Source organism: Polypterus senegalus, chromosome 6 (genome assembly GCF_016835505.1).
Source record: "Polypterus senegalus isolate Bchr_013 chromosome 6, ASM1683550v1, whole genome shotgun sequence".
NCBI lineage: Eukaryota > Metazoa > Chordata > Cladistia > Polypteriformes > Polypteridae > Polypterus > Polypterus senegalus.
Genome location: NC_053159.1, coordinates 103,682,003 through 103,694,892, shown reverse-complemented (window position 1 = coordinate 103,694,892; position 12,890 = coordinate 103,682,003). Strand labels below are relative to the sequence as shown.

Below are 12,890 nucleotides of genomic sequence, written 5' to 3'. Positions count from 1 at the left end.
AGTGCATTCAATATTAGAAAATCTTTCGTAATTTCATAAGGTAAATTGCCTGTGTTATTCCCTTAATGTCTATGCATCTACAGTATGATTTGCTGACTCCTTTGGGGGTGTATGAATTATCTTTCTGCCTGTGGTATATGCTACAGGTACTCTTGTTTCCTCCCACTCCCCAAACATGTGAAGTATAAATTGATTAATGATAATAAACTCTACAAGTAAAAGTAGTGAGGGTGTAGTGGTGAGTTTCCATTGATATAGACTGACATTACATGCAGGGTTAATGCTTGTCTTGTGCCCTCTAGTGATATAAAAAAGTTCTGAAAATGAATGAATAAATTATTTTAATCAACTGATAGCAGGACTTAAACTTGTAGCTTACTTACAAGTGATTTTACCTTGAGGTGCAACACATTTACTGTCCAACATTCCTGTACTGAACACTGCAAGGCTGTGATCTGCTCGCTTGTTCCTGAGCTGTGATCTGCTCACTAGCATGTATCCCATTACTGGGGTCTACTTACCAGACTATCTGGGTTGTAGATCACTCAGTGGCTTAGGTTGCTGACTTGTGGCTCAGTGACTATTTGGAATTTCAACGCTACCTATAACTGGGCAGACTTACTGAACAGAGTTAACAGTTCTGACAGCCACTCACCAACTTGAACTCTTAGACTGAGTTCTAGGCTCAGATTTATTTTCAGCCCTCATATTAATGCCTACCTTCAAGACCACTCACAAGCTATTTTCATGAGCTAGTTAAGTGGCCTTTGCTTATGATCTTTTCACCATGAGTACCTCAGTTACAACCTATGGTCTTTTCACAATGTGTGCCTGAGTTACAACTATGTTGAACCTCTACGATTAGCCTAAATTCTTGCTTAGTGTTCCATTCATTATCAAGTTTTTAAAATGCTGTATGTCACCAGTGGTGTAGTTGACTCAAAATAAAGATTAATGCACATAGCACACAAGATTTCACTATGAAGTTTCACATAAGTCCTAATCTTTGTTTTACTGGTTGCATCCAATAAACTTTAGTTTCACGGGTTATGAAAGACCCAGTCAATAGTTTTATTTCAATGTTGCAGCCCACTCATTAGCTTTGATTTATGAATTTAAGACTTCTGACATTTTATGGAACTGGCCTGTGAAATGCCTCATAGTTTAGATTATGGCCTACTAATTAATGTCATTTTCTGGTTTGCTTTATTATAGACCAATTTGATTTTATGGGTTTTAAAACAGTCACAGCCATGGTTTCCACAGGTTGCCTGTCGTTTTATTTCTTGGGCTTTTGAGCTATGCGTATTTACTTAATGATCTTAAAGCATGTGCAATACACTGTACTTCTAATATCTTGAAACTGTGTGAGGAATATCACTTTAGAGGTCATGGTCTAGTTCACCTACTGGCTTGATCTGCATGCACTATAAACCCACTTGGCTTAGTTTTAACTATTCCACTATCTGGATTTAGGTTCACAGTTCATCTTATTCTTCTCTAGCTGTATACAGACTAGTTGCTTGCTTTTTTGGCTGAATGCCCCAGTCAGCAGCTCGTGTTCTTGGGTTATGTCAGAATAAATAAAATATGTCCAGGCTGTAGCTCACTTTTTCAGCCTAGTGTTATAAATTGTGAACTATTCACTATCTTGTGCCCATTTTTGTAGCACTCTAATCTGCTTCATTCTGTTAATACTTTATATCCAGGAGCTACAGTTCACTTACTACCCTAGTTCTGTACAAACTACCTTGATTAATGCGCTGACACGAGTCATGGATTCTCGTGATACAAAACGATTACATACTTGTGTTGTACGCCTGTGCTTAAACGACAGCCTTGAGTTGTATTCCAAATATACTCACTACTGTAAATTTGGCCACAGAGGGTCTGCTCATTACTGGCCTGTCTGCCTTTCTGACCTCCTACACTGACGTGATATCCCCGGGCTGCAGAACGCTCACTGCTTTTAATCACTCGTAGCAAGAACACTAAAATGTGACATTTCAGTTGTGTCTTTTTCGCAATAGAACCTCCCAGCTAGACTTCTGGCGATGCACAACGCTATCAACCTCTGCCCCCGATATTCAAATTAGAGACTGTTTCCCAGGTAACGTCCCAACGTCACCAAATGCCACACCTCCTCACACGTCTTCAAATGTGGTCGGCAATGCGGCCGCCATATTAGAATAACGTAGGAGTAGCGTTAGATTTTAGGTGGCATGTTGATGCAGTGAATCGCGTCTTTTGTTTTTTTTCTGTAACCGCAAAACTTACAGATATCTTTTTTCTTCTTCTTCATTGCAGTGCTGCACATAGTATTAGGGGCTTTGAAGCACGTCGCCTCGAAGGTTTCGTTTGGCGGTGGTTATCTAGTCCGATTGTGTCAGCTTGCATCGCGTGAACTTTCACTGCTGCTTGTGTCAATTTAGATGGCCAGCTTCCCAGACTTTGTCAACGAAAATGATATAGGTGAGTAGCACTGTGGGAAGGACACGGCAGCAACCGGGGGATGACATCGCTTGATATTGTGGCGGGGAATGGAATTGAATGGCTTGGCTTTGTTGTTCATGTTGTGTTTTATGCGCCGAGTTTTACGTCGCACAGTTAATGCCGATTGTTTTCTTTTATTGACTTGGGGTCCACTCCCTATCTCAAAATCGTTTGATATCTGAGTCATTTTAATTTTTTTTTTGATTACTGTATTCTCCACGATCTGTCACCTACACGCTGAACATTTTGCCACACCCACTGTAAATGCGCCGTTTCACATTTTTCCAGAATGTTCTTTAAACTAATTGTTGTGAGAATCTAGTTTTACGTAATTTTTTGCATTGGAAATACATTTACTTAACGTTTTAGTTAAGAAAACCGTTTCAAACGGATTACGTTTTGTTATATACCCTTTCGATCGTGACAGTCTGATTCATAATTGATCAGGAATATTACTTTTAACATTACTCATTTTTAAAAACCTAATCTTGTCCTAGTTTGTATACAACGGCTAATGACATCAAGAGCTAGAAATGCACATCTGTGTGAAAATACCGCATTTATTAATTGTGTCTGTGTTTTTTAAAATCCAACTGATTCGTGAGTCATTTTTCAAATAAACTAGGCCATGTATTTTATTTGGGTCTCGGTCAATAGTATTGTTTTGTATGGATAGATTAATCGTTGCAATACTAAGAACCGCACCCTTATAATTTGTTAATTTTATGCTTTTGTTGTATATTTTAAAATGATAACCTAATGTTTTATTTTTTTTTTACAGGTGAAAATGTTAGGGGGGGGGGCAAATCGTGTTTTTTTCTTTATATATTTTTTGTGTCCCCAGTTTTACCGAATAGCTATCAAAAATCTGGCAGAGCTATTTTTGTTCATATTTGATTAAACCTACCTGGAAATTTTCCTGTATTATGTATTTATACATTTAGAAATAATGTTTTAAGGAATAATAAACCAGCATATGTGTTTTTTAAGCAGCTTTCAAATGGTAATTTTTCTCTTTGCCAGTCTGCCATGAAGGACGCTCAATTTCGCATGTAGCTGCTCTTTCCCAAGCCAGCCGCCCACGCCCCCGTAGGTCTTGTGCCTGAGATATGCGCCATTTACATTGCTGGATTTGCTAATGAGGAATAAGAGTTGGGAATCCCGATTACAATATTCTACAGTCTAGTAATCTTCCGTATTCGCTTTTAAAATGGTCGAAACGTATCTTTGCAAGTTTTTACGCACAGATATTTGTATTTTATTGGTGCAATAAATTTTGTCCATGCCATTTTAACTAAACCTAAATTCCTTATAGGTCAGAAATTATTGCAAACGCGTTCGTTATTTACCAATGTCTAGCAAAATATTAAAATTAAGCTTACAAATATTATCTTAAGCAGATCTAATTGCCATTGAGTAGCATTCTTTTATTTCTGGAAACTCTTGCCAGTATGTTTTAGCAAAGAAGAACATGCAGTGCCCAGTCTTGTATGTAAGCACTTTTGCCATTGTAAGCACAAAATGTCTAATACTAAGTTAAATGCCATCGATTAGTATCATAGTCAGTGGTGCTGGCATCATAATTGTGGGATATTGCAGCTGTTGGTTCTGGCATTGTGTTATTGGAAAATGGTTCTGGTCTGGTCTGCCTTGAATGATTTTATGAAGAATGACGTTATTCCTTGACCTATTGTATGCTTACGGACTGCAACTAAAAGCAGTCGATGTGGCAAGTGTTGAGGCCAAAACCAAGGCACCCATTTTTCAGGTAGTATGCTTCCTGAAACTGCTTTCTGGATTGCTGTTGTCAACCATGTGTGAATTCAGTAGATGTCTCCTTCAAGGCAGAAATCGGTCCCATTACTAAAAACGACATTATGCAAGTCCTCAACAGGTACAGTTCACTTATCTTATTACTAGTGGATTCACAGTCAGCTATGTTATCTTTTCTGAGAGTTTTCTACCTATGATCCCAAGGTGTTGGTCTGTGATTTGTTGGGGCGCATTGTGTCAGCACAGAGAAGTGGTATGCGCTGTGATGGCATATCACACTGTTTATCTCATAGTGGTCGTAGACTACTGATCCTACTTACTGTATGTTTGTGCTGTTATGAGAGCATTTGTGGCCTGAATTATTCCACCTCCATATCCATGTTTAAAACATATGCCACTGTGTTTTAAATTGACAAGTGATATTTGTCCATAACAGGTATTCAGTTGTTTTCACACCTATCTGGTCAAAATATTCTTGGTGTGCTGTGAATGCTCACTCGTACCTAGTCAATTGAAACTGTGCAGTAAATCTAAAGATGTTGTATGAGGTGTTTATCTAGAGTAAACTTTTACAGTGGATTCAATGAGAAGTCAATCAAAATTACACCTTTTATTGGCTAAAAAGATTATAATATGCAGGCTTTTGAGGCATCTCAGGCCCCTTCTTCAGGCAAGATGTAATACAGAAACTGGAATCCCCTGAGTTTATATAGACACTAGGAAAGACACAGCATTGGGAAGCCTTTAAGTGAGACATTTTAGATGTTAAAAATTAATAGACCACTCCAGGCCAAACTTCATTTAGCAACACAGGAAAACAATGTATAGACATGATATTTTGATAAGATAACTGTTGCAACAAAGGCTTTGTTTTTGATGAGTTTTTACATACAATGTGGATCTGTAGGCAGGTTGTCTGGGTCAGTCAGAGAGATGTAAACAATCTTCATACCTTGTTATAAAACTCTTCTCTATTTAAACTATGTTGTAATGTGTTACATTTTTGCATGAATTTAACTTCCCATTCTTTTCTCTCTCTCTCTCTCTCTCTCTGTTTTAAAGTTGCCCAGAAGCACTGTGACTTTAAAGTCCTTCTCACAGTGTCCATGGCTGTTGAAGTGATCTCTTACATGAACATCCCTATTGTCATGCCTAATGTGGAACCTGTTTAAATTCATTCTTTGGCAGAGTGTTTGTCCGGTTCTCCCACATAGGTTGAAGTGTAAATACATTTCATACAGAGAATTAGGTAGTCAATATTAGGTGATCTGCAGGAATATGATCCCTTAATGCAATGTTCTAGTCGGAAGTGTGGTATAACTACATGATCTTCTGTGTTATAAATGTGATCACACGTTTTGCATCTTTTATGTAGGTAGGGGGATGTACCATTTTCTGCTGGTTCACTCAGGGTGCTTCAGGCAGTTAGTTGCTGCAGGTTTGGTGGTTGTCTGTATGCCAGGAAGGGGAGGTTCTGGAAATGCATCTCTCAGCGTTTCATCATTAGTTAGTAATGGCTGAAGTTCTTTTATAATTTTTTTTTAAGTGCTTTAAGATGTGGGTTATAGGTGACAACAAGGGGGATGCGTTTCTTGTTGTCTTTCTTTTTATATTCCAGAAGGTTGTCTCTGGGTATTGCAGTAGCTCTTCTTATTTGAGTGTCTGTTTTGGGAGTATTTCCTTGTCTGATGAAATCTTGTCTAAGCTCCTACAGTTGTTTATCCCGATCTGTCAGGTCTGAGCAAATACATAAATGTAGTAGCAGTACATTTTGGTGACAACAAGATCCATGTTGCTTTTATATTCAAGCGTCGCATATTCCCCAACGTAATGACTCAATATATTTTAAAAGTCTCACATACCATCTTCTGTGCCTTTTTTTTTGCACCTTCACAATACCATCAGAATGTATGACGGCGTATTTGAGCCACAGAGAAAAAAAAAAAAATAAGGACATAATGAAAATGTTTATTTTGTGATTAAAGAGGAAATTTCTGCTTTAAACTCGAAATGTACACTTTAACCTCATAGTTTTACCTTATCATTAAAGTAGACAGTCATAAACGTCATCTTAAAACCGACCCAGTTGTTAATCGCTGGGGCTTGCTCCTGATCTGACAGCAGCACCGAGCAGCAATAGATTGCCACACAACACATTAAATTTATGATATTCCAGCTCTCTGCACATTTAGAATTCTTAGATTTATACTTGATATCACTTTCATGATAACATGCATTAAAATACGTATATTACGTTTTACAGTTAAATCGTTAACTTTGTTTAAATAATGCATACTGCTTGTCACCTAAAGGAGTCTCATACTGTGAGAATCCACATTTTATGGCTGGTCAAACAAAGATTAGCTTCATGTCTGGAAGAAACTAGGCACCTGCCATCACTTGTGCAATACAATTCCAATGTTAAGACATGGTTGTTTTTCAGCAATTGGGACTGGGAGAATGGATGGGATTGTTAGAGAAGGCTGAATGGAGCAGCTTACAAAGATATTCATAATGAAAATCTTTGGACCTCAGACTGCGATGAAGGTTCACACTCCCAACAGGACAGTGACCCTATGCACCAAGCAAAGACAATATGGAGTGGCTAAGGACAACTCCTGGAATGTCCTCCTTGAGTTACCTAGTCAGAGTCCGGACTTAAAACCCCATCAATCATTTTGGAGAGACCTGAAATTAGCTATCCACCGACCGTTCCATCTAATAAGACAGAGCTTGAGGCAATCCACTGAGAAGAATGGCAGAAAATCTTCAAATCCAAATGTGTGAAGCTTGTTGTGGCATTCCCAAGAAGACTGCAGGATGTAATAATTGCTAGAGATGCTTCAATTAAGTAAAGGGTCTTAATACTTGTGCAATTATTTTTTCTTTTCATAAACTTGCAGAGATTTCTAAAATCCTGTTTTCACTTTGTCATTTTGGGATTTTGAGTATTGTTAAATGTGAGGAAATTTAAATGATTTTAGCTCAAAGCTGTAAATAATTCTGAATACACATTATCTATTTAATTCCTTGGTTACATGACTTGGTTAACCTTGTTATTTTCCTATATAACTACTTAATATGTTTAGGTTATTTAACTGTGGTGCTTATTGCATTTGTGGGAATTTATTAGATGGTCTATTTTTATTTTTTACATTTTTCCATTTATGTGCCAAAGACAACTGTCTGATGTTTGCAGTGTGTTTCAATAATATATTTTTTATTCCAGCAAAGGCCCGGTCAGTAGGAGATCTCTTAACACCGGCTGCCCCTTTTGACCAGAAGTCTGGCCGGGAAACGTGGACTGTTGCTTTTGCTCCAGATGGTTCTTACTTTGCTTGGTCTCAGGGTCATCGTATAGTGAAGCTTGTTCCTTGGTCCCAGTGCCTTAGCAGCTTGTGAGTATCAAATGTTAACGGTATCTGACACCTTTAAATACTCGTATCATTTGTGATTTACTGATATACAAGTCTATTTTTGGTGAGCTGTTATAAATTTATTGCAAGAGATGTGTTCCACACTTGTTTATCTAATATTTGTTAATTCTACTAGCTCTTGAGTACTACACATTTTCTTTTTAGATTACTTATTTAAGGTATGATGTACCATTCTAGTGTGACTCTGAAATCTGTACTAATTTATCTTGAGCTGGCATCTTCAATAAAAGATACAGGGAGAATTAGTGAATATGTATCAATGCATCTTGTTACTCTGTGGGTTTGTAGATTTTATAAAGTTTTTCCATCATTGGATTGAAGATGCTTGTTTAAAGAATACTCCTGACAAAAAAATGGGTGTGTGTATATATGGTGTGTATGTATATGTACTGTATATATGAAGGTAAAGCAATTTGAAAATTATGCGGTAACCATAACAGATAAAAGGTAATGAAATTGAATGTATTCACAATGGCCTATGAGTAGTTTGAACATGCACAGTGCATTGCTCTATTACTTCAGTTGAAGGCAAGGTAAAATCAGCATGGGTGCTACACTGCAGGATTACAGCATTGTTGAACAACATGCCAGAGTGAGATTTCTTTGGCCAGAGGGATCAAAACCTGTTGAAATCCACTGAAGGATGTTCTAAGTGAAAATAGCATTAATCAGTGAAAAACTACCCATAAGCCAACACGAACGTGCTGTGTGTACTGTATTGCTTCAGCCACTATCTGTTGCAGTTATTACGCAATTTTCAAATTGCCTTTACATTTTGATTTACCCTTGTATGTAATGTTTTTATTTGTTAACTTACTCCATGTTGTAGCTGTGGCTAAGAAAAATGCATTTTTTTTTTTTTTTTGGAGGACAAAGAGAAGAAAATGATACAGTAAGCAGCAATGGGGACCTATGTTGAATATGCAAATGTCCATATATATATATAAATGCCTAATGAAACTATTCGATTATTTTAAAAGATTTGTAGCTAGGAGCTAGGTTATTAAGAATGCAGTTGCAGTGCTGTATTGGAAAATAAGTGGTGCACCCAAAATAAGCAGAGCATATATATTTGTTGTGGAAGGATGAATGTGCATGCTGCTTGGTTTCTGAGGCTATCTTCTCTGTTTTGTGCTATATCCAAATGCTTATGCAATAGCTATTCCTAAATCAGAACTTTCATATAGGTATACAAGATATATATCTCAGTCTCTCTCACACACACACACACACACACAGTGCATCCGGGAAGTATGTAACAGCGCATCACTTTTTCCACATTTTGTTATGTTACAGCCTTATTCCAAAATGGATTAAATTCATTTTTTTCCCCCACAATATAATATAACAAAATGTGGAAAAGTGATGCGCTGTGAATACTTTCCAGATGAGATATATAGGATTTATTTTTTATTGGTTGTTAAGGTGGGAAACTAAAGATCACACTGTGGTAATATAACTTGGGGCTGAACGATTTTGAGAAAATGTCTAATTGTGTTTTTTGAGACAGATGCCGCAATTTTATTTGCGATCTTTGTCAAGCTCTAGTTCAAAGTTCACTGTGTAATACATTTAAAACGTGATGGAGCATAACCATATGATATACCATCAAAATATTAACTGCTTTATAGTCTAATACAAGAATGACGTTTTGTGTTATATTTTGTAGCTGGCATAGAACAATCAAAAAAAAGTTGTCACGAAAGCTGTGACTTGTGGCTCAGGAGCAGCATCTAAATATTGCATAATCTGCAATCAGTACAACATTATTTACTGATATCCAGCATTTAGATTTTAAATTGACAAACCACTGAATAATTATCAAAAGAATTATCACTTAATATAATAGAAATAGAATATAAATATTACACAAAATATCTAAATATTGCACATTTGAATCAAATATTATTGGCAGGTAAAGAAACGGCAGTTAACTTTTTGCAGAGGTTTCAACTAATGATTAAAGTACACAGAAATAAGCTTAATTAGTTTAAACAGAATAATTACACAATACTTGCTTCCCTGACATAACTACTTGTTCACGACACTCTTTTTGGGCCTCGCCCTTTTTTTTTTTGTCTATGAAGAACACAGGCATGACAGTCTTTTGCTAATTTCAGAAATGAATGCTAACCTGTGATCACATTACCCTCATAGGAATTTGCAAGGCAGTTTGCTTAGCATCGGAAAGTTAACATTGTATGCTTGGGCTGTCAAATTAACCAAGAAATATTGTTTGAATATTCATATTAAAATATTCAAACTTAATGATGCTGGGTGTTATATGTACTTTGGTACTTGCTTTTTTATATACTTTATTATTATGGTAATGGCTGCAGTAGTGGTCAGAGCAAGAACAAACATAAACATCAAAAAAAAAATCCTTACACTACTTGGGCAACTGTTTAAAAATGAGAGCCATGAAAATTCCAAGCATCTGCACCCTACAAAAGGGAAGCATCAACACCACCGTCTTGTTTTTAGTCTATTACTAACGGTTACATGCTTAAGTTTAAAACGCACAGCCTGTTTGGCACAAAAGTACATTATCACCAAACTCTCCCTACCAATGCGTCCTATACATTAAAGTAGTGCATCACTAAACCAGACAGCATGTATGTATGAGGGACGTTAAAGTTTCTGCGCTTTTTTAACTCTATTTATTAAGAATTTTGAAAACCAATTACGTCAGTTTTCTACATAGTCACCTTTGTTTGCAATGCAGTTTTCCCAGCAATGTACCAACTTTGTAATGCCCAATTACAACTCCTCCTGCCTTCACTATTTCCAATGAAAATATGAAAGTGCGGAAACTTTGTGAACGTCCCTCGTATAAAGCAAAAGAGACAACACCCGTGGCTTCTCGACATCCACCCATATGCAGCTAAGCAAAGAAAGAGATCAAAGTAAAAACTTGACACATGGATGTAATGACACATGGTTGTACTGGTCCCTCAGTACAACTTGGTTAGGGTTGTCCATGCCCACATGTTGTTCAGTCTGACTCAGTTCAGTGTCTTTGCTCATACCATTTGATAGCTGAATTCTGTTGATAATAAGAGGATCTTCTGGTGAAATATCAGGTAGACATGTAATTAGGGAGTGTAGGTAATGTCTGGCATTTTGCAATATCTAATGTAAACGATGCGCTATGCTTTGTAATTATTAATGGTCCACATTGCTATCTTTAGATGTATGCACAACCTCCTGTCGAAGGTAATGCCGAGTTAGTGTATGCACCAATTAACCAGTTTGGGTAAGATGCGTTCATACTCGCTAGAAGGGCACCTAACATTAAAAAAAAAAAAAATCCCCTTTTCACTTCTTTGTGAATCTGCAAGTACACACAATACAATACGTACATTATGTACAAAAGTTTTTTTTTTTTTTCTTTAACAAAAATAAATTATAGATGGATGACCGTAGTGGTCTGTTTGGATAGGCAATGCCCCTTAATGCCCACCCACAGTGATAAGTCTGACTTGAGAATTAAATAGCACAGCAGTGGAGCTAATAAAAAATCTTTTTAAAGGATCTTGCTGTAAGCTTTACTAATGAGGGGGGAAAAACAAGCTAACCATTCAAAATTACAGAAAGGCCTACAGTGAACCCTCGTTTATCACGGTTAATCCGTTCCAGACTCTACCGTGATAAATGAATTTTCGCGAAGTAGGATTCTTTATTTATAAATCAAATATTTTTGCAGTTAGAGTATAGAAAACCTGTTTACGACCTTCTAAATAAGTTTAACATTATTAGAGCCCTAACACACTTTTGTCACCATTACACTCGTATTACCCAATATATTATACAAAATAAGAGAAAATAAGACATATTAGACGTTACAAATATCATATTACTAGGCGCACTCGCCTTTTAAGGCGACCGACTTTTATCCTCAATTTTTGTGCGCTCCATGTGTACATTAGGCATGTAAGTGTAGGGAATGAGAACATCAAAGTGCCCATTCATAACATCTCCCGAAAACCTAAGTTTTTTTATCCCCTCAAGTGCCTGTCCAAAGTCGTACAATGTCAGCCCGAATCTGTACCGCTAAAGATGGAGTTTCATACACTAAATAAGCTATAGATGAGAATAAGCAAGCACCATCTCCCCTGATATTTACTACGCGATGAGGCATTTGTACTCCATTAACATTAATTATTTCCAGAGACATAATTTTGCCTATTTTTCCAGCTTAATCGCAAGACAAAAGCAAGGGAACGATGAGAGCACCAGAACTCTGCTCACATCGCGTCGCTTCGTACCTCAAGCCGCATGTAGTAAGTCTGTAATAAGCGAAATACTGCTATGCTTTGCACTCACGGGACGGAAGGTCAATCCTGAACGCTTTTATATAGTAGATTATTGTACTGTACATTTAATTGCGCACAACCACTAACCTATGAAGGCACGACCTCAGTAGGAGAGTCTTCAGAGGCACGTCCTCAGTAGGAGAGTCTTCAGAGGCACGTCCTCAGTAGGAGAGTCTTCCGAGGCACGTCCTCAGTAGGAGAGTCTTCCGAGGCACGTCCTCAGTAGGAGAGTCTTCCGAGGCACGTCCTCAGTAGGAGAGTCTTCCGAGGCACGTCCTCAGTAGGAGAGTCTTCAGAGGTGGTGCAGTATCTTCAGCAGGTGCGTTGTCTTCAGTGAAGAAGTACTAGGAGTAGGCAGTGGGTGTCTGGGTGCACGGCTGAAGAACATCTTGATAGGCAGTTGCTGGCACTGTCTTTTCATATGCGTGAGGAGGCTTTTGTAGGGTATTGCCATCTTTAATCATATCCAAGGGTTTCACCTTCTCCTGGATAGTAAGCATCTTCCTCCGGCGCTTAGTGTTATTGTCAGAAGGCTTAGAAAAAGCAGCATGTTTAGGAGCCATCGTAGGGCTTAGATAAAAGTTCTCAGAAAGCGCATGTGTAGTGACGCAAGCGTGTATGAGAAAAAAATCGCGATAGAGTGTAGCCGCGAAAGTCGAAGCGTGATATAGCGAAGGATCACTGTATAGTGGAAGTGAAGTGTAAAAACAGATCTACAAAGTACTGCAGCTTTGCATAGCACATCTGGAGTACTTAATGCCAAAGTTAATGTGGTTAAAGTAAACAACCCCACCTTTGCAATCAAATGTCAGTTTTTGCCTCTGAATAAGACTTTTTTTTTTAAATAAATTTGAATTTCATTCAGGTAGTT

The 12,890-nt window shown here is 37.6% G+C and overlaps 1 protein-coding gene across 2 annotated transcripts in view; it reads left to right on the top strand.

Moving 5' to 3' along the window:
• Positions 1-2,169: 2,169 nt before the first annotated feature.
• Positions 2,170-12,890, top strand: part of wsb1 (WD repeat and SOCS box containing 1) — a 36,729-nt gene continuing 26,008 nt past the window's right edge. The window contains exons 1-2 of one of the 2 annotated variants that reach the window (XR_005634096.1): positions 2,170-2,472; positions 7,496-7,664. Coding sequence is in view for 1 of the 2 variants with exons in the window: in XM_039756662.1 (XP_039612596.1) it covers positions 2,433-2,472; positions 7,496-7,664 (209 nt within the window). In the remaining variant the exon portion in view is untranslated. The remainder of the gene's footprint in view (positions 2,473-7,495; positions 7,665-12,890) is intronic. The other variant, XM_039756662.1, reaches the window with a different exon arrangement.